We start from the raw sequence: 20889 nt of genomic DNA on the forward strand, positions 1-20889 counted from the left end.
CATTTATAATAGCTCCTGGACCTATTCACTAATGTCCTATTTATTACCTAGATTTATATGTCCAAGGAAAAAATCCTTGCTGTTTTTCTCCATAAATCTATGTTGTACTCTGCTTGATGACATCATCTACTTCATCTCCCAAGCTAGAAGTTTCAATGTTCCCATCCTCTAAACCCCCACAAACCAATACATCAATAAACGCTGAGAAATATCTCAAAATCTGCCTGCTTCCCTATTCTCACTGCCACAATCTCAGATAAAGGCCTGCCCACCACTTACCTGAACTACTGCGGCAGCCTCATCATCTGTCTCTACTGTCAGTTTTCTCTACTTGAGTCCATTTTCCTCACCTGCTCCAGAATGAGTTTCCTAATGACAAAGCTAAGCCTATCACTTCCTGTTTAAAAACCTCTCATGACTGCCTAAAACAGAATACTATCCAAACCCAAAGTTAGGCATACAAGTACCTTTGCATTCAGGCCTGTCTCTCACACCACACACACAAACACACACACACACACACACTTACTTTGCCTAACTACACCAACCCACCAGTGCTCACTTCCCTCTTGCCACAATGAACTCCTCACTACGGTCAAACCCCCGAGCACTTATCTGATCTCATCCCCTTTTCATAGGCTATTCCCTCCACCTGGAGTCAGGTAAATGCATTTCAAATGTCACCTGAGTGAAGCTGGGCCCCCGCCCCTTGCCCTAGACCGGCTGTTGCTCTGTTCTCAGTGTAAACTGTTCACATCTGTGTACAGCATTGCTCATGCTGGTTTTTTTTTTTACACATCTGTGTATTATTATGCATACATCTTCCATTATCTGTGAGAAGCTCCTAGAAGGCAGGGACCATGATTTACACATCTTAGTAAGTACCTAGCTTATTAGCTGGTACTCATCATTTTTTGTTTGGCTGGTTGGTTTTGTTTTACATATATACAGTATATTCCATCAGTTATGCACTTGGTAACAGTAGGCTATGATACCAGTGCTGGATGTGAGATCATAATGTTGAAAAGCAACAATTCAAATGGATGAATAAACCAATGGAAACTCATAAACCCAGAGTTTTAAAGCACAACTCTGGCCTAGATGTACTCCGGGCCTTAAAGACTATATACTGCCCATGTACTCAAACATTTGCCTGAGAACATCTATAGCTAAAGCTAAATAAAAAAGATTCCTCATAATCACTAATTCTCAATAAATCCTTTGACATGGGCAGGAAATGTTAGTGTTTAACATTAGAGGAAACTAAAATTCAACCATTAAATGACTAACTCAAAATCATGAAATCAAGCACAAAGCTCAGATTAAAATTCTGAAACCTCTAGCTCTCAGATCCATTATATCGACCGTTTACATATAAGTCAGCAATATCTCCAACTAATTAAAGAGTATTTTGAAGGCCAGGCGCGGTGGCCCACGCCTGTAATCCCAGCACTTTGGGAAGCTGAGGCAGGCGGATAACTTGAGGTCAGGAGTTCAAGACCAGCCTGGCCAACATGGTGAAACCCCGTCTCTACTAAAAATACCAAAAAAATTAGCTGGGCAAAGTGGCACATGCCTGTATTCCCAGCTACTAGGGAGGCTGAGGCAGGAGAATCGCTTGAACCCGGGAAGCGGAGTTTGCAGTGAGCTGAGACGGTGCCAGTACACTCCAACCTGTGTGACACAGCAAAACTCTGTCTCAAAAAAAAAAAAAAAAAGTATTTTGAAAAGTAGAAAGGCAATTGGAATTGCTATATCGACATGCAATATTGAAGTATACATTAAAAAAAAAAACAAGATAAAGAATCAAAGTAACATTTGGTAAAAACTAAAAATCTGCTTCTTCTTATCCCTTAATTTTTCCCCAAAAAAATAAAGAAATGGAAAAAGAAACAAAAAAACTAACATTTCAAACCTCGAAGGATTTATTGCTATACAAATTACATCTTATTGGCCAGGTGTGGTGGCTCGTGCCTGTAATCCAAACACTTTGGGAGGCCAAGGTGAGTGGATCATTTGAGCCCAGGAGTTCAAGACCAAGCTTGGGCAACACAGTGACACCCTGTCTCTACAAAAAAATACAAAAATTAGCCAGGCATGGTGGTATGCATCTGTAGTCCCAGCTACTCGGGAGGCTGAGGTGGGAGGATCGCTTGAGCCCAAGAGGTCAAGGCTGCAATGAGCCAAGATCACGCCATTGCACTCCAGCCTGAGCAATAAAGTGAGACCCTGTCTCAAAAAAACTGAAAAATGGGCCGGGTGCAGTGGCTCACATCTGTAATCCCAGCACTTTGGGAGGCCAAGGAGGGAGGGTCACCTGAGGTCGGGAGTTCGAGACAAGCCTAGCCAATTAAAAATACAAAAATTAGCCAGGTATGGTGGCAGGCACCTGTAATCCCAGCTACTCAGGAGGCTGAGGCAGGAGAATCTCTTGAACCTGGGAGGCAGAGGTTGTAGTGAGCTGAAATTACACCACTGCACTCCAGCCTGGGTGACAAGAGCAAAGCTCCATCTCAAAAAAGAAAAAATTGAAAATGAAAAATAATTTTAAAACAAATTACATCATATTCACAAATTGTATCTAAGTTCCAACTTATCAAAAGTTTCATACCATTTATCAGAATTGAAAATTTAAATTACTAGAATTGAAAAATAGGTAAAGCAACATCTTTGGCTTAGCCTTAGAGTAATTATAGTGTGCCTATTAGTTATATAAATTATTTCAAAGGTAACCCAGGTGATGGACGTTGCAGTGAGCTGAGATCGCACCACTGCACTCCAGCCCGGGCCACAGAGAAAGACTGTCTCACAAAAATAAATAATTTCAAATGTAAAATAGTAAATTGGGTGACTCTTGCTTATGGCTACAATCTGTATTTGGATCATGTCTTTTATCAAACTCACCTATGTTGTCTTTTTTTAAACTTCTTTTTGGACAGCTACGAAATGGGCTTACCTACCCTAGAGTCAGCAAACATAACCAAGCCACAAGTATTAAAAGGTCTGGGAAAAAAAGGAGTCACAACTGCCAAGCAAAGAATACACTTCATTCATATCACGCTCCTTGCCAAACAAAACAAACGTTCTTGGACATTGCGTAAAATCCATTTTGTTCAATCAAATCATATTTTAAATATATTGTGGGTCATTAAAGAAAACTGGAAATGTCGACAAATTAAAAAGGATTACAGGTGCACGTTTTCTCTGGCTTACACGTGTGGATGTTTTGACAGGAGCCTTCCCTGATCCTACCCGTAGCTCAATTTGTGCTTTAGAAACAAATCTCACTTTATTTTCTGGCCCAGCCCTACCATTTCCGCACCATTTCCATGGTCATTTTACAGAGGAAGAAGCTGAGGCTTAAGTGAGGTGAAATCACTGACCTAGGTTCTTAGGGGACAGTGACAGCTGGGCCTGAACACTGCACAAATTATTAATACCATGCATTCCACTAAGCTGCAGCCTGACCACTGTGGAGAGGCTCAGGGAATTTAATGTGCCTTTTCTATCTTATTTTGACTCATCTTAAAATATTAAAGACAAATAAAAATAGCCGTGTAATGATCAGAAAAGCTGTTCACATTACTTATGTCGTTCTCTTAAACACTTAAAAATAATTAACTCAGAAACACAGGGTAGCATCCTACATGCGGCGGTGCTAGGCTAGGGCCTCTCCAAGCGGCCTATGACTTTCTGAAAAGCAACCAGCGCCCTGGTTCTGTCCCTGCAAATCCAGCTGATTGTTCTGAGGTTCTTTTCTGCGACGGAATTGAAAACTCCAGCGGTGCCATTCCTGGCAGTCCCTTCCTCCGCCCGCCGAGGCCTAGGCCCAGGCCGCACTCCTACCTTGTCCAGGACACAGATTTCCTCTCCCAGTCGCAAATCCTTGGGTCAGACTCCTGGACCACGTCAGACCGGTCAAACCGGCTGATCAAACTATACTTAGAAATTTCCCAAGCCGTCCCGGCCTGGATCGCGCTCTGCCTGCCGGGGACGCCACAGCGGGCAGCGCCGGGACCCCTGGGGCGCGCGCCCCCCAGGCCCGGAGAACAGGCCCAGGGCCTGAGGGCGACGCCCCTTCCCGAACGGGCCCGCAAGTGCGGGGCGGCAGCCACCGGCGCAAAATTCCACTCAAGAACCTGGTGGGAGAGGCGGGGGAAGGAAATTCGGAAAAAAACGAGAACCTGGCACCACTACACGCAAGCTTGCCGCTCGGCCGCTGCCGCCAATGCCGCCGCCATCGCCGCCCCTGCCAAACGGTTTCAAATCCTTGCGGGCCGCTGGGTGGCAGCCGTCCAGCAGCCCGGGGGCGGGGACTTTTGCGCTCGCACTTCCCCGCCCCCTACTCCACCCCTCTAGCCTGCGGTGCGGTTGCCATGGCGACGTTCCCGGCGGCGGCGACCACGGTGCCCCAGGGTGGGGGCGGAGACTTCCGCGCGGGCATTGGCCGAGGTGGGCGGATCATGAGGTCAGGAGATCGAGACCATCCTGGCTAACACGTGAAACCTCGTCTCTACTAAAAATACACACACACACACACACAAAATTACCCGGGCGTGGTGGTGGGCGCCTGTAGTCCCAGCTACTTGGGAGGCTGAGGCAGGAGAATGGCATGAACCTGGGAGGCAGAGCTTGCAGTGAGCCAAGATGACACCACTGCACTCCAGCCTGGGCAACAGAGTGAGAGTCCATCTCAAAAAAAATAAATAAATAAAAATAAATAAATAAACAGAGCTACAAATATTCTAAGCAAAATATTATATGAATGAAGCCACCTATGAAAACACAGTAGATCAATACTAAATGGAATATACACCAAAATGCAAGGTCCTTAACATTCAAAATAAATCATGTAAGTCATCCCATTAGCAGAAAAATACAGGAGAAAATAGTAAGATCATTTAGCTGAAAAGTTTTTTAAAGCATTTAATAAAATTTAAAATTGAACCACAAACACACACAAAAAAACGAGTAAAACATAAAAAGAGGACAGGCCAGTCGCGGTGGCTCACACCTGTAATCCCAGCACTTCAGGAGGCCGAGGCGGGCCGATCACCTGAGGTCGGGAGTTCGAGACCAGCCTGACCAACACGGAGAAACCCCGTCTCTACTAAAAATACAAAATTAGCTGGGCGTTGTGGCACATGCCTGTAATCCCAGCTACTAGGGAGGCTGAGGCAGGAGAATCGCTTGAACCCGGGAGGCGGAGGTTACAGGGAGCTGAGATCGAGCCATTGCACACTCCAGCCTGGGCGACAAGAGCGAGACTCCATCTCAAAAAAAAAAAAAGCAACTTCCTTAATTTGATGAAATCTGATAAAGTCTAATACTAGCCAATAACAAATAACATAATTAACAGAGCATTATGGGAAGCTCTTTCCCCCAGTGCAGGACCAGACGAGGATGCCTGCTATTACTCTTTAATCATCATTGTAGTGGAGAAACAATACAGCAAGAAATAAAAAGGAATTAGGATTAATTTTTAAGCCAAAAAAATTGTCATTATGTGTATATGACACTATTACATGCCTAGACAATCCCTGAAAACGCCAAAACTGTTACCATTAATAACTTACTGGATACATTATTGTTATCAACCAGATTACTACATACTAGTATGAAACCAATAGAAAATAATGATCAAACTAGAGAACAAGTATCTATGACAAAAATGAGCCAATAAAGGATCAACTTGCAGATTTAAGATAAATCCTTCAAATCAATATAAAAAAAAGGACTCTACAAAAACACGCACAAAATGAGCAAAGCATATGAGGAAGAGTAAGGCACAGAAGTCAATAAACATTAGCTAAACTCTACCTCACATGAAACCCACCACTGCAAGTTCCAGGTGAGAGGATCCCTGCAGAAACACTGCAGGGCAGGATCCCAGGAGGCAGGACCACCGGGGAAGTGATGGAACCCCTGCAGTGGGGAGGGTCTCAGGCCCAAGAGGGCCAGGTGGCTCCAGACCTCCTGCTCCAGCTTCCGGTTACTCCCCACACCAGGCACAGCCCCACGTGGGTGCCCCGATGCAGGGAGGATTCTGACTGGCCATGTCTTCTCTGCCACTGTGCAGCCTGCTGAATGGCAGCCTCCTTGCCCATTACATCATTCCAGGCTTCCCTTTCATGGGTCACCTTCTCCCTCCCAACACAATGCCAGAATCCACCCCAGGAGGATAGGGACCGGGAACCAAACTGTGGCACCATGAGTGGAGACCCTGGAGGCAGACATGGGTGTAGGCACAGAGTGGAAACATGCTAGGCCTGGCCGACGGGTGACAAGCACAGAGGATGGGGACATTCAAGGGCAGACACGGGCTGCAGGCACAGCAGAGAAGACCTGGGCTACAGTCATAGGGGATCCAGACAAAAAGGGAGCTCGCTGGCTACAGCTGCATGGCAGAGAGGCACACCAGGGACAGACGGGTACAGGTACAGGATAGAGGAGTAGGTGAAGGTTGGTGTGGGCAGGGTGCACAGAGATAAAGATACCCGAAGGTAGATGTGGCTGTAGGCTGAAGGGTGGAGTCACAAGACTCCTAATGTGGGCTGCATGGACAAGGGCTGGAGACACAGGAAGACAGGCATGGGAAGCAGGCACACTCAATGACAGGCCTCTGCTGCAGTAACAACAGACGGAGACACTCAACGAAAGAGACTGGCTGCAGGTACAAACACTGGGGATAGGAGTTTTGGGCATAGTCTCTTGGGAGAAATGATCCAGAAAAAGGACAGAAATGGGCTGAAGGCACAGGGGAAGGAGACACACAAATGCAGACATGGCCCAAAAAGCATGGATGAAAACACTGACTGTGGACATGGATTGGGGCACAGAGAATGTAGCAAACATAAGCTGGCATGGGCAGAAGCTCAGGGGACAGACAGACAAAAACATCAGAATGGGCTGCAAACACAGGGATTGAGGCACAGGAGGACTGCTACTGCCTGAAGGCTAAGGAGATGGCAACATTCAAGGCAAGCCATGTCCTGCAAGCACACAGGATGGAGACTCACACGGCTGGCACAGGCTGCAGGAGCAAGAAATGGAGACTTCTGACAGGGGGCATAAAGTGCAGGCAGAGGACAGACCAGGTGACAATACACAAGGGCAGACATGGGCTTCAGTCATTAAGGGATGGCGATACTGGCGAGAAGATACAGGCTTCAGGCACAAGGATGGAGACACACAAGGCTTGGCATGGCTGTAGGCAATACAGGGTGGAGACACTGGGAGGTCAACGCGGCTGCAAACACAGGGTTTGGAAACACCTGACAGAAAATGTGGGCTGTCAGATAAATCCATGCTTAGAGAGAAATTTACAGCCTTAAAGGAACGTGTTAGAATAGAAAAAAAGATTGACAATCAATCATATAAACTCCCTTCTCAAGAATTAAAAATGATCAAAATGACAGAATGCAGAATTAAAGTAATAAAGAGCAGACATCAATGAAATAGGAAAAAAATGCAACAGAAACAAATCAAGGATAAAAGTTGGTTTATAGGGTCGGGCGCGGTGGCTCAACGTTTGTAATCCCAGCACTTTGAGAGGCCAAGGCGGGCGGATCACGAGGTCAGGAAATCAAGACCATCCTGGCTAACACAGTGAAACCCTGTCTCTACTAAAAAATACAAAAAATTAGCCGGGCGTGGTGGCGGGTGCCTGTAGTCCCAGCTACTTGGGAGGCTGAGGCAGGAGAATGGCCTGAACCTGGGAGGCGGAACTTGCAATGAGCCGAGATCGCACCACTGCACTCCAGCATGGGCGACAGAGTGAGACTCCGTCTCAAAAAAAAAAAAAAGTTGGTTCATAAATATTAATACACTTAATAAACCACCAGCGAAACTAACTAAGGCAAAGAGAAAAGACACAAAAAACCAATATCAGGAATCAAAACAGAAGCCTGCCCTACAGAGCAGTGTATTAACACACTAGGAGGGTTCTGTGAAATACTTAGGACTACAAGTTTGACAACAGAGATTCAAATAACATCACACTGAAAAATAAACTTACTAGGCCGGACATGGTGGCTTACGCCTGTAATCCCAGCACTTTGGGAGATCGAAGCAGGTGGATCACCTGAGGCCAGGAGTTCGAGACCAGCCTAGCCAACATGCCGAAAACCCATCTCTATTAAAAAATACAGCCGGGCACTGTGGCTCACACCTGTAATCCCAGCAATTTGGGAGGCTGAGGCAGGTGGATCACGAGGTCAGGAGTTTGAGACCAGCCTGGCCAACATAGTGAAACCCTGTGTCTACTAGAAACACAAAAATTAGCCGGGCGTGGTGGCACGTACCTGTAATTCCAGCTACACAGGAGGCTGAGGCTGGAGAATTGCTTGAATACGGGAGGCAGAAGTTGCAGTGAGCCAAGATCGCGCCACTGCACTCTAGCCTGGGAGACAGCGAGACTCTGTCCCCCCAAAAATAAAAGTAAAAATAAAAATAAACGTACTAAAATGGACACAGAAATAACATAAAACAAGACAACTCCTACATATACCAAAGGATTTGAACTATTAAAAGTCAAACCAGCCAACAAAAATACTCTTCCACATGGAAAATTCCATACCTAAAGAAATATTCCAAATATTTAAGGAAGAAAACACCTAAATTTCTCAGACTCTTACAAAGAGAAGAAATATAGGAAATATTTTTCAGTGTTTTTTTGTGTGTGTGTGTGAAGCCAGCATTACGTTGACACCACAATCTGAACAGGACATTAGAAAAAAAAAATTATAGGCCCTCTCTTTCATTAACAGAAATACAAATATTCTAAAACAATCATATCATATGAATTAAACCACATATGGAAATGTAACACATGGATACCAAGTGGGATATACTAAAAAATGCAGGATCGGTTAACATCCAAAAATAGTTCATGTAAAATATCCTATTTTCAGAAAAATAGGAGAAAAACATATTATTTACAGTATATGAAAAAAAAAAAAGCATTTATTCAGATTCAACAATTAGTCATAACTAACTCTTAGCATATGTAAAAGAAGGCAGCTTCCTTAATCGGATTAAGTTTGTCTAAAATGAAATTACAGCAAAGTACATAAGGAATACAGGATCACTGAAACCTTTTCCCTGGAATCAGAACCAGACACACCGTGCTCAGGAGGTGTGATCGGGACAACAAAAGAAGAAAATAAAGAAAAATAAAGGTGTAAGAACCAACATTTAAGCAATATAGCTGGTATTATACGTGGCTGACACTAAGTACGTAAGTATTTAATTACGTAAGTAAGTCCGTAAGTACATAACTACATGTACATAAATACATGAAAAACCCACCACAATCCAAAAATGACGGCTATGACTATGTGAATTAAGCCAGGTAACACGATACAAAATCAATCTATAAAATCAATTAGCTTCTTATTTACCACCAAGAAAGAAATGTGAAATAAAATTAAGGTACAATGACCAGACTAAGAAACAACTATCTGGACTAGAAATGACCCCATAAAGGATTAATTTGTAGAATACCTTTTTAAATTCTTCAAATCAACACAAATAAGAACACAAATGACCCAACAGAAAAGCCAGCACTGAAAATGAAGACAAAGACGCAAAGGCCAATAAATATTCACGAAACGTCACTTTACTTATTTCCAGTTCCAGATGACAGGAGGCCCTCAGGGACTCAGGAGGCAGGACCACAGGGAGGTGACAGCGCCAGCAGCAGGAGGGCGGGCCTCTGCCTTGGCCCAAGCCGGGCCACAGCTCCTGGCGGGCTCCGGGGGCCGGGAAGCCGGAGCTGCACACGCTTCCGTCCCTCCACCCCGTTCCTCTCTCTCTCTCTCTGTGCCTTGGGCCCCGTGGGATCCAGACTCACCAGGCCCGAGACGTTGGGAGAATGGAGAAGCGCTTGCCAGCCGAAAGTCCTCCAGGAACACCTGAAGGAAGCTTCGCCTGCACCTGGGACACCCTTCCCTGATGCTGGCCTCAAGGCAGGCGCGCCACACACGCTTCCGACCACACCGCAGGAAAGTACGCGAACCCAGCCTCCACGAAGAGAAAATGGCGGAATGGGCCTTCGCCTCCCTTTTATAACGGCTGTACTCAACCGCTGTATCTTGGAAGCTTGGTTCTGATTGGGTGAGAAGGAACTTTTTTCGACAACTCTTATTGGATAATAGTCTCCTGCTCTGACTGGATAATCTTAACTAATCAGAGTTGGAGACTTATCCAATCTGTGTTGTAGTACAGAGTCTGCTCTCATCCTATCAGAAAGAGGCTTCCGGCCGGGCGCGGTGGCTCACGCTTGTAATCCCAGCACTTTGGGAGGCCGAGGCGGGCGGATCACAAGGTCAGGAGATTGAGACCACGGTGAAACCCCGTCTCTACTAAAAATACAAAAAAATTAGCCGGGCGTGGTGGCGGGCGCCTGTAGTCCCAGCTACTCGGAGAGGCTGAGGCAGGAGAATGGTGTGAACCCGTGAGGCGGAGCTCGCAGCGAGCCGAGATCGCGCCACTGCACTCCAGCCTGGGTGAGAGAGCGAGACTCCGTATCAAATAAAAAAAAAAAAAAAAAAAAGAGGCTTCCAGGATATATCCTTTGAATACAGACATTATAAAAGGGAGGCAAAGATCTGCACCTGCCGTGGAGGTTGGGCTCATGTGCTCCTCTGCATTGGAGTTAGCCAAGGAGCGTGTGCAGAACACTTGCCTCGTAGGCCAGCCGTAGAGAAGGATGTCCCAGGTGCAGGCGAAGTTTTGTTCATGTGTTCCTGGAGGATTTTTCCCGTGGCAAGCGCTTCTCCATCCTCTAGCACCTCAGGCCTGGTGAGTCTGGATGTGACCGCTTCCTATGGGGGCCCCAGGCACAGAAAGATGCAAAGGAGGGTGGATGGAAGGGGAACGTGGGCAGGGCCCAGAGAGCATCAGGTTGCCCGTTTCACCAGGCACCCCTGCTCTGGTGCAAGGCAGAGGCCGGCCAGGGACCCAGAGCCGGGCTTGGGGTGGTGGGCAGGGCAGGGTGGGGCTGTGGGGTGGGGCACATGGCCCACCCGAGGAGCCACATCTTGGTGAGCCTGGAGTGGGGAGGGGACTGGCTGGGGTCTCTGTAAGAACCTCTTCTTGGGCAATGTCCTTTAGGTTTCCTGTGGGCTGAGACCTGAGATAAATGCGCCTCCCCTGACCCTGAGGTCTCTTGGGGTACAGAAGGGTGAGAGGAGTGGAAGGGGGCATCCCCCTCTCGGTTGGTTTAGATTCTCTCTTAGCACAGCCCACCATTTCCCCATCCTATAGCTGAGCCCCTGTTTGCCCACCCCAGCCTGGAGTGTAAACCTGGGGAAAGGTTTACACGAGGAGACTGGGTTAGCAAGGGCTTCTAGGGATGGGGCAGGGTCAGAAGCTGACTGGATGGAACTGTAGCCCCTAGAGTGCATTCCTGGGTGTCAGGCTCTGCAGAAGGGGTCAGTGTGGACACTGCACCCCTCTGGAGCCCCAATTTCTTTATCTGCCATGTGAGTTGGCCTCCGAGGCTTGTTGGTATTTCTGTGCTGTGAGGTGGGCCTGGTGGGTTTGGGCTCAGTTTCCAAGGCAGGATAGGCTCTCGGTCCCCTCTTTCTCTTCAGCCCCGGGCCAGCACCATGGGTGGAGCAGCGTGGGGTGAAAGACAGCAACTTCGCGGGGGGGTGGTCACCTGACACTGCAACCCATTTCCCCACCAGACAGGGTTGAGGCGGGCCGGGCTGGGGTGGTGGCTGCCTGGGAGGGCCTGGGGACGGTGCAGTCCTGCCTTCTCCTCCTCTCCGTATTAGGTCATGGGAAATCATAGCTGGAGGGCCCGCCCGAATCACAGGTGACAGCCTGAGAGCAGTGGCACGCACACGCACACGCACGGCACCCAGCACGAGGATTTCGAGAAATGAGGCAAATTCCTGATGATGGGTGGGGAGGGGGTCCCCAGCCACTTGGGAGCTGGCAGGTGGCCCATGGTGATGAAAGCCCAGGGGAATGGAAACAGAGGAGCAAGCCTGCTGTAATCGCTACGCCCACTTGGTGGCCTATAAAGGAAGCATGTGAACCCCGGCAGCCCTACACAACTTGGGGTCCCTCTCCTCTCCAGCCCTTCTCCTGTGTGCCTGCCTCCTGCCGCCGCCACCATGACCACCACCATCTGCCAGTTCACCTCCTCCAGCTCCATCAAGGGCTCCTCCGGCCTGGGGGATGGCTCCTCCCGCACCTCCTGCCGGCTGTCTGGCGGCGTGGGTGCCGGCTCCTGCAGGCTGGGATCTGCTGGCAGCCTGGGCAGCGCCCTCGGGGGTAGCAGCTACTCCAGCTGCTACAGCTTTGGCTCTGGCGGTGGCTATGGCAGCAGCTTTGGGGGCGTTGATGGGCTGCTGGCCAGAGGTGAGAAGGCCACCATGCAGAACCTCAATGACCGCCTGGCCTCCTACCTGGACAAGGTGTGCGCCCTGGAGGAGGCCAACACTGAGCTGGAGGTGAAGATCCATGACTGGTACCAGCGGCAGGCCCCGGGGCCCGCCCGTGACTACAGCCAGTACTACAGGACAATTGAGGAGCTGCAGAACAAGGTAGGGCCTGCTGGTGGGAGGGGTCTCTGGGGGGCATGACTTCTTCCCCCCAACTCCTGCCCTGGCCAGAGGCCTGGAGTCCAGCCATAGGATCTCAGGGAGCCAAGGGTGGTTTGGCTGTGGCTTAGCTTCTGGGAACCTGCCTTGGGGCCCCTGTGTGGCCCACATCCCCTTTTCGGGGGGCAGCAGGCTGAGTCAGGAACAAACCGGCCTCGTGGAGCCCCTTGGAGCCTCAGTTTCTCCCTCGTGGAACTCCTCCACCTGGAGAGGTTGTAGGAGGAGGCAGGAGGATGTAGATGGAGGGCTTGGCCCATGGGCCGCTGGATGCGTGGTGTCTTGCTCCTTTGGAGCAGGGGTCAGCAGGAGGGGGTTTTGGGAGATGTGGAGTGGGGGTGTCTGAGTGAGCTCCCCATAGCACCTGCTGCGAGGGGAGGTAGAAAGGAGGGGGCGGGACCTCAGGGTGGGGAAGGCCTCTGATGTGCCTTATTTGGGGATTTTTCTGGCTTCTCCTTTCCTCCTGCTGTCCCTTAAGATGGGCTCAGCAAACCCCAGGGGGCAGGGCTGCTGGCTGGAACCCAGGATTAAGGATTAGGAGGGGTCCTGACTTGTGATTTGGAACCACTGTTTGGTGAGGGCTCCTTTAGCCTCCTTTTGGGGGAGCCTGTAAGGAGCACCCTCTAGCTGACTGTAAAAGAAGGGGGTTGCCCACATCCCCTCCCTTGTTCTAGAATTCTGGGACAGCTTCTGCCCTGGGGACATTTTTCCTTTCTTTTCTGGTTGCCTCATAGTCCCAGCCAGCTGTCTCTTCTCCTTTAAGGCTGAGCCTGGCATGGGGGTCTGGTAGGGTACTGAGTAGCGGGGGAAGAAGAGGCACCTTTCAGCCCTTCAGACTCCTGCTTGCCCCTCCTCTGCCAATAATACAGCACGGGGCAAGGGAGGGGCTGGGCGGGAAGAGAGGCCCCCAGGCAGGAAGATCTGCTCAGAACCCTGGTGTGGGCTCAGCCACCCCCATCCAATGACCTGACTACTCTCCCATCTCCTCAGATCCTCACAGCCACCGTGGACAATGCCAACATCCTGCTACAGATTGACAATGCCCATCTGGCTGCTGCTGACTTCCCCACCAAGTGAGTCCTAGCTGTGGGCTTGGGCAGCCTTGGGCCAGCTGGGGGAGGATCTCAGGGTACCCCTCCTGACCCCAGGACTCCTTAGTTGCTTGTGGCAAGGCCCAGGAGCTCAGGGTGGGGCAGTCCTAGGAGCCCCACTCCTTAGTCCAGGATGCAGTGAAGGCAGACAGTTCTGAAGATTGCTGGGCTTAGGCAGGGAATAAAAGAGAGGGAGGGGAGGCGGGAGGCAGAGAGAAGTAAGGAAGCTGGTGGGCGTGGAATCTGGCCCTGTGATGGTCCCGGGGCCCCGAGGCTGGAATTTGTTTCCACTCGACCCTCTCGTCAGCCTTTCCAACCCCTTAGAGTCCTGGCAAAATGAAGGCAGGTGAGCAGCCAGGACCTGGACCTGCAGGTCCAAGCAGCCTGGGCTGAAGTCCCTGATTCCCACGGCAGGTTTGAGACAGAGCAGGCCCTGCGCCTGAGTGTGGAGGCCGACATCAATGGCCTGCGCAGGGTCCTGGATGAGCTGACCCTGGCCAGAGCCGACCTGGAGATGCACATTGAGAACCTCAAGGAGGAGCTGGCCTACCTGAAGAAGAACCACGAGGAGGTGAGGTGGCTGGGGCAGAAGGTCAAAGATGCTGAGAAGTGGGTGGCAGAGCCCTGGGGCTGGGCCATGGCTGAGGCCGTGGGAGAGAGCAGAGCAGGCGCACTGGGATTAGTCACCTTAGAGGGCTTCCCTGTCTGCAGAGCCCTGATCCTTGGGGTCCAGGGTGCAGGGCAGACTCCTCTTTGTACCCCATTGCTTCTCTGTACCCAAGGAACCTCCCAGGGTCCCGCAGAGGCTCGCTCTACCTGCCCTGGCCTCCCTCACAAGGGCGGGGGATAAGTAAGGAAGTCTCCTTCTTGTCCCATTTCGCACTCTTAAAGCTGAACATCTACCTAGAAGCTTGGAAATAAGAGGGGAAATTTTGGGGGCATAGGCCTAATAATTAGATTTTATTTTGGAGAGCAGTTGGTCTAATGGGGGAGGTAGAGTCTGATGGTGGAGGCAATACTGAGCAGATGAATAAAAATCATTTAGAGGGTCAGATAGAGCAGTGGGAGAACAAAGGAGGGGTCCTTGTGGGGAGTGGGGTCCCCTCGTGGGGGAAGGCTTGGGAGTGAGAGGTCAAGATGGGTCCAGATGCGCACATCCACATCCCCTTTTTCCATAGGAGATGAACACCTTGGGAAGCCAAGTGGGCGGTGAGATCAATGTGGAGATGGACGCTGCCCCAGGCGTGGACCTGAGCCACATCCTGAACGAGATGCGTGATCAGTATGAGGAGATGGCAGAGAAGAAACGCAAGGATGCCGAGGATTGGTTCTTCAGCAAGGTGGGGGCTGCTGCAGGCCAGAGGTCTCTCTTAGGGGCTGCGGCTCAGGGGCCTTAGCACTGACAGTAAGCCCACAGCCAGGTGTCTTGGAGGTGCCCCCTCCTCAGCAAGCTGCATGGACCACAGGGTCACCTGCTGCATCAACAGACCTGGAGCTGAGCTCAAGCTGGGATCTGGGGGGTGGGTGGGGAGGTAGGGAGCCCCCACAGAATAAAGGGAGCGGGTAATGACCTTGGGAGTCCCCACCTCTCTCTCAAGAAGTCAGGAACTAGCACCAAGAGCCAGGCTACATGTTCTGGCTGGTTCTCAAGTTTCCGGTCTGTGCCTCCCACATGCAGGGATTAACCATAAAAAGTTAACATTTCAAATGGCATGTTTCTGGGCTTTGGGACGTGGGAAGCTGGTGAGAAGGCACCACTCTCTCCACAGTTAGATTTGGGAGGAGGCCTGACTTGGGAGAGGGATCCAGGCTCATACCACCCTGTCCTGTGTCCTGTCTGCAGACAGAGGAGCTGAACTACGAGGTGGCTACCAACAGCGAGCTGGTGCAGAGCGGCAAGAGCGAGATTTTGGAGCTCCGGCGCACCATGCAGGCCTTGGAGATCGAGCTGCAGTCCCAGCTCAGCATGGTAGGAACAGTCCTGTGCATGGGGGTGGGCCCAGAAGAGGACACTGACAACCCTCACTGACCCCTGGTCTTCCTGCCCTCCTGCACAAAGCATCCCTGGAGGGCAACCTGGCGGAGACAGAGAACCGCTGCTGCGTGCAGCTGTCCCAGATCCAGGGGCTGATCAGCAGCGTGGAGGAGCAGCTGGCCCAGCTTTGCTGCGAGATGGAGCAGCAGAACCAGGAGTACAAGATCCTCCTGGACGTGAAGACGTGGCTGGAGCAGCAGATCGCCACCTACCGCCATCTGCTGGAGGGCAAGGATGCCCGGTGAGTGGGGGAGCCTGGGGTCAGGGTTGGGGGCCTTTTGGCAGGGATGGGGCTCTCAGACTCACATCTAATTTCCTCTCTAAGAAAGAACATAAGCATCTTCGTGGCTGAGGCCTTGGGGATTGGGTGCATGGGACAGGCAGCCCACCTGCACATTGCTGGGGCTGGGTCCCCAGGAGCTCTCAGCAGGGGTGAGAGAAGTGACCCATTAGCACTGAGGATTGATACTCAAGAAAAGATCAAATGAGAGAGATGCTGTCTGGTCTGATGGGGGTGGGGCAGGGAACTGGTCCTTACCTTGGAGATCCTAGTCTGATGGAGGAGACAGGTCCCAGCTCTGGAGATTGTCATCTGATGGGAAGATAGGAACATGGTCTCACGATCTTTGCTCTTGACAGCTTTTGGATGAGCAAAAACAGTCCTGTCTCTGGGAACTCTAGCCTGATGGGAGATAGGGACATGGTCCTTGTCCTCCAAATTCCAGTCTGATGGAGAAGATATGATCCTAGCCCCAGGGTTCCTAGTCTAACAGAGGAGATAGAGGCCTGGTTTTTGTCTTGGCAATCCCAGTCTGATGGGGGAGATGGGAGCAAGTCTATGTCCTGGAGACTGCAGAGAAATGGAGACGGATTTCATGGAGTCTACATGGCTCCTCCCTGGCAGATTACACTGGGTCAGAATCAAATAACCCATCTGGGGAGGCAAGACTCACACAGGGCCAGCGGCAGAGGGATGGGATGGGAGGGAGGCGGTGGCAGGGACAGGAGGGATGTGTGTGCAGTGTGATGTCGAGGTGCCAGTGGAGGCACTCACAGCATCTGGGGGAGGACGAAGGAGAGAGCCGGCTCCTGTCCATGAGGGCTAGGGGGCAAGCGAGGGTCTCCTGGCCCCTACCCATTTTAAAGTGCCTGCTTCTCCTGCAGCGGTGACCACCCGTCAGGTGTGTAGCATTGTGGAAGAGGTCCAGGATGGCAAGGTCATCTCCTCCCGCGAGCAGGTCCACCAGACCACCCACTGAGGACTGAGCTTCCCCGGCCAGCCCCCCAAGAGGCAGGGAGGCAGCTGCCCCATCTGCCCTGCAGTCTTCAGCCTCTCCAGCCTCAGCCCCCTGCTTCAGTCCCTTCCCCATGCTTCCCTGCCTGATGACAATAAAGATCGTTGACTCAGCTATGAAATGTGTCCTTGTTCTGGCCCCTGAAGTGGGCACTAGGGACAAAAGGGTGAAATGGGAAGGAGTGAGGGTGAGGGGAGATGGTGCTTGGATACCCCCTGTTGTTGACTGGCAGGTCAGGGGTCAGCTTAGACCAGCATAAAGAGTAAGTCTGGGGAGAGTTTGGAGGGGGGTGCTCCCATCTCCCAAGGGCTGGAGATTTTCAGGGGGTGGTCCAGGCTGCACTAGACCCGGGGTGGAGTTGGTGCATCAGATGTGGTCCTAGGTGGCCACTGCTTGCCCTGTGAGTAGCTCTGTGACCTCGGGAAGTTAGGCAGTCACTTCCCCTCACTGAGCTTTGCTGTCTCATCCATAAATGGACGGGAAGATCTCAGGTGTGGGAACCTGAATCCTCAGAGATGATTCACCCAATCAGTTGCTCCTCCTGTCCTGTGGACTGTGCCCTCCCCCTAGATGGGGCACAAGGTAGTCAAGGGCTGGGATAAGCACAAAGGGAGGGTGGGTTGGGGAGGCAGTCTGGGTGGTTGGAGCCCAAGAGGGGCTCCCATTGTCTCCACCCTGGGAATGTGAGCGGGAGGCTGGTGTTTTCAGGGAGGGCTACGGACCCCAGGCAGGTATGGGAGAAAGGGTGGGGCCTCTCTCAGGGATGTTTCCTCACATGGTCAGCTGTTGCTCAGGATGCGGACAGGGTGGAGTGGGGGGCACTGCAGATAGGGTGGCTGTGCCCAGGGAGCAGTGCCACTCTCCCTGGCGGTCTGGATCCTCTTTGGTTCCCCACTAGGGACAGGGGTGGCGTGAGGGAGGGTAGAAACTGCCTCCTAGGAAAATGAGAAGGAACAGTCCTGCTCCAGCCACTCCCAGCACCCTCTGAGCACCAGCCCCAGCTCTTGCTGGTGGCAGCAAACGTGGCTGTGGGGAGCAGTCTGTGGGAGCCTGACACCTGGAAATCTTCCTTTGAGTAAATCCAGAAACTGCCAGGCGGGTTGGCCTGCTTTCCTGGTTTTCTTCAAGCAGGGGGTTAGTGGGAGGAGGGTGCCTCCACCTCATCACTGCTGGAACTGTGGTGTCTCTGCTGCTGCAGAATCAGACCAGGAACCCCAAACACCCTCTCTCTTCTGGTGCCTGGAGGCTGGGGGTGGTGCCCAGGCCCGAGGAAAATGGGAGTGACCAGAGCCCTCTGAGCCTGGGTTGGTGGGGGTTTGGGACTGGCAGAGGCCAGGGATGGGGATGGGTACTGACCACTGGGGTATGGGTGACTTTGGGCTGGTCACAGGTCCTCCCTGGACCTCGGAGCTATGACACCCCGACATCCCGGGAGAGTGTTTCTCTCTGCAGGGGAGATGGCTGCCTGGAGTCAGGGACTTGCACCTGCAGCGGCATCTGCACGACTCAAGGCAAGGGCAGGCTCTGCTTCGTCAGAGGCGGACGTCTCCCTACTGTCTGGCAGCAAATATGATGCCATGGAGGGCAGGAGGGAGGCACTGTTTGCACCAGGCCCCCACCACACATCCTGCCACAACCAGAAGAACCAGCCCTGGGCTGCAGATGGCTCATTCTGGAGGGTGACTTCATTTGTCTGAATAGTCCCAGGAAGCAGGGAGGCTCTGGGGGAAGGCGCCTTGTTGTGTGGATGGGGACACTGAGGCTCCAAGGAGCAGTGACTCAGCCCTTGTCCCAGAGCCTGAGGGGTCAATAGTGGAGACAGGCACGGGAGGGGAGTGGACCCCGCTTCCGTGCTGGGAAGAGGAGCCAAGCCCCCCTCCTCCCCCACCTCAGGCTCCAGGCAGAGCTATCTCTCCCTCCTGTAGAGCCTGGGGTCCACAATTACTGATGGCGCGAATGAGGAGGGGTCAGAGTGTGAGAAGAACCAGAGACAGCCCCAGACTGTGCCCCTCTGCTGGGGAAGAAGCCCTTCTCCACAAAGTGAGTGGGTGGGAGGCTCAGGAGGCCAGAATGGGGGAGCCCCAGGGTGTGCCCAGAGAGCTGAGCCAGTAGAGGCAGTGGCTGCCAGGGGCTGCTGGGGAGACCTGAGTGACTTTGTCCAAGGACCTCAAGTGGGCCCAGGATGCTGGGCACATGTGCCTGGGCTGGACTGGGGACCCAGCTATGGGACTCAAGGAGGGACTCACAGTTCGTCCACACACTCCCTGCCCACTGCACAGAATGTTTCACCCCCTGTCACCAAGGCAGAAGCTGTGGATCTGTGGTTGCCCTATGGAGCTGCCACACCTGGTCTCATGTGATGGACACACACATAGGACTCTCAGGCCAGGCCCATGCCAGTGGTAGCCTGCCTCCAGACCCCCCTTGCAGGGGTTAACCTGGCAGCATGTCTTGTAGGGAGACGGATATGGTGAGGGACACTCATCCATGGCATGACATTGTTCTGCGTCTGGTTTGCACTGAGTCCAGGGGAAGGAGGAGACACCGGTCCTGACACAGAGAGACAATGCCTGCCCTGAGGGGACCTGAGGGACTGACAACAGTCCCTCAGCCCTTATGCAGTGTGGGTCTCCTGTGGCAACCAAGGTTTGGGGGAGATGAGGGGAACAGAGGGAGCAGAGCCAGGCAGGTCTCCCCCCAAGCACAGAACCGAGGGGATAACTGAGATTGACAGAGGCCCGTCCTCACCCTGAGCTATAGTGACCATTTGAAGAAACATCCCTGAGAGAGGCCCACTCTTTCTCCCACACCCCCCTGGGGTCCACAGCCTTCCCTGGAGGCACCAGCTTCCCGCTCACATTCCTGGGGTGGGGGCAATGGGAGCCCCTCTTAGGGGTTTCCTGAGACTCACACAGGAGTCCGGGCCCCTTGTTTGTGCAGAACAGGCACCCCAGGTGGGCCCAGGCTGCTGAGGACATGTGCCTGGGCTGGATTGGGGACCCAGCTATGGGACTCATAGAGGGACTCACAGTTCGTCCACACCCACCCTGCCCACTGCACAGAATGTTTCACCCCGTCATCAAGGCAGAAGCCATAGATCTGTGGTTGGATTGTGAAGGGCTATGACAGCCTCACCTTCAGAAGGGGGGCATCAAATATGCAGGAGGGGAGAGGATCCCCGAAGGTGGGCCTGGCACTCACAGATTTCCCCAGATCCCGGAAGCCATCACAGGAGCAGAGCCTGGGCCTGGACATTCGTTCTCCCCCAGGGACCCTGCTCCCTCTGTTTCTCTGCAGGGCCCAGTACACCATCGTGGCCTGACTTTAGTGTATTGGGATTGTCTTTACTACCTTCTCCCCGAGAAGACTATGTCTCCAGGGCTTCTCTGTCTCGCTCTTTGAGTCTGAGTGCCCAGCACAGTGCCAGGCACAGAGTAGGTGCTTTATAAACGCCTGCTCATAAACATAACGCTAGCCACCAGCCTTTGCCAGGTGCTTTATTTATTTGGCCTCTAATCCCCTAATATGCCTGTGAGGCAGGGCTGTTATTCCCATTTCCCAGAGAAGGAAACTGAGGCTCAGAGAGGCTGAACATCCTGCCCAAGTTTTCGCCCCTGCTTGCCCCGATTCCAGGTTGCTCTGTCCTGGCTCAGTGGGGCTCTACTTTTCCTTCCTCCTGCCCTGAAGCCTGTGGCTCTGGCTGGTCCCCTCGGGGCTGGGGGCCCTGCAGCAGCCCCTTCTCTCCCCTCAGCTTCTCTGCCCCCCTCCTCAGCCCCCTAAGCTGCCTCCTGCCTTCCCAGCCTAAGTTGGCTGGGGAGCTTGTAAAACAGCCCCACCAGCAGGCTTGTCCTGAG

At 52.1% G+C, this 20889-nt stretch overlaps 1 protein-coding gene and 1 long non-coding RNA gene across 8 annotated transcripts in view; one reads left to right on the plus strand and one right to left on the minus strand.

Annotated features, from left to right (window-relative positions):
* The window catches only part of LOC116483627 (uncharacterized), a 59108-nt gene extending 49127 nt beyond the window's left edge, over window positions 1-9981 (minus strand). For 4 of the 6 annotated variants that reach the window (XR_009210104.1, XR_009210106.1, XR_004252325.2 and 1 more), the window contains exon 1: window positions 3847-4537. This is a non-coding gene — a long non-coding RNA (uncharacterized LOC116483627). Of the gene's footprint in view, window positions 1-3846; window positions 4538-9853 lie in introns of those variants that run through there. The other 2 variants (XR_009210107.1, XR_009210108.1) reach the window with 2 other exon arrangements.
* Window positions 9982-10326: 345 nt separating this feature from the next.
* Window positions 10327-20889, plus strand: part of LOC116483633 (keratin, type I cytoskeletal 17-like) — a 137691-nt gene continuing 127128 nt past the window's right edge. The window contains exons 1-8 of one of the 2 annotated variants that reach the window (XM_032177853.2): window positions 10327-10803; window positions 12092-12560; window positions 13605-13687; window positions 14120-14276; window positions 14884-15045; window positions 15549-15674; window positions 15761-15981; window positions 16855-17333. In XM_032177853.2, the coding sequence (XP_032033744.1) occupies window positions 10712-10803; window positions 12092-12560; window positions 13605-13687; window positions 14120-14276; window positions 14884-15045; window positions 15549-15674; window positions 15761-15981; window positions 16855-16999 (1455 nt within the window). In that variant the 5' untranslated portion in view covers window positions 10327-10711 and the 3' untranslated portion in view covers window positions 17000-17333. Of the gene's footprint in view, window positions 10804-12091; window positions 12561-13604; window positions 13688-14119; window positions 14277-14883; window positions 15046-15548; window positions 15675-15760; window positions 15982-16854; window positions 17334-20889 lie in introns of those variants that run through there. The other variant, XR_009210097.1, reaches the window with a different exon arrangement.

This window comes from Hylobates moloch, unplaced genomic scaffold (assembly GCF_009828535.3).
Source record: "Hylobates moloch isolate HMO894 unplaced genomic scaffold, HMol_V3 SCAFFOLD_15, whole genome shotgun sequence".
Lineage (NCBI taxonomy): Eukaryota > Metazoa > Chordata > Mammalia > Primates > Hylobatidae > Hylobates > Hylobates moloch.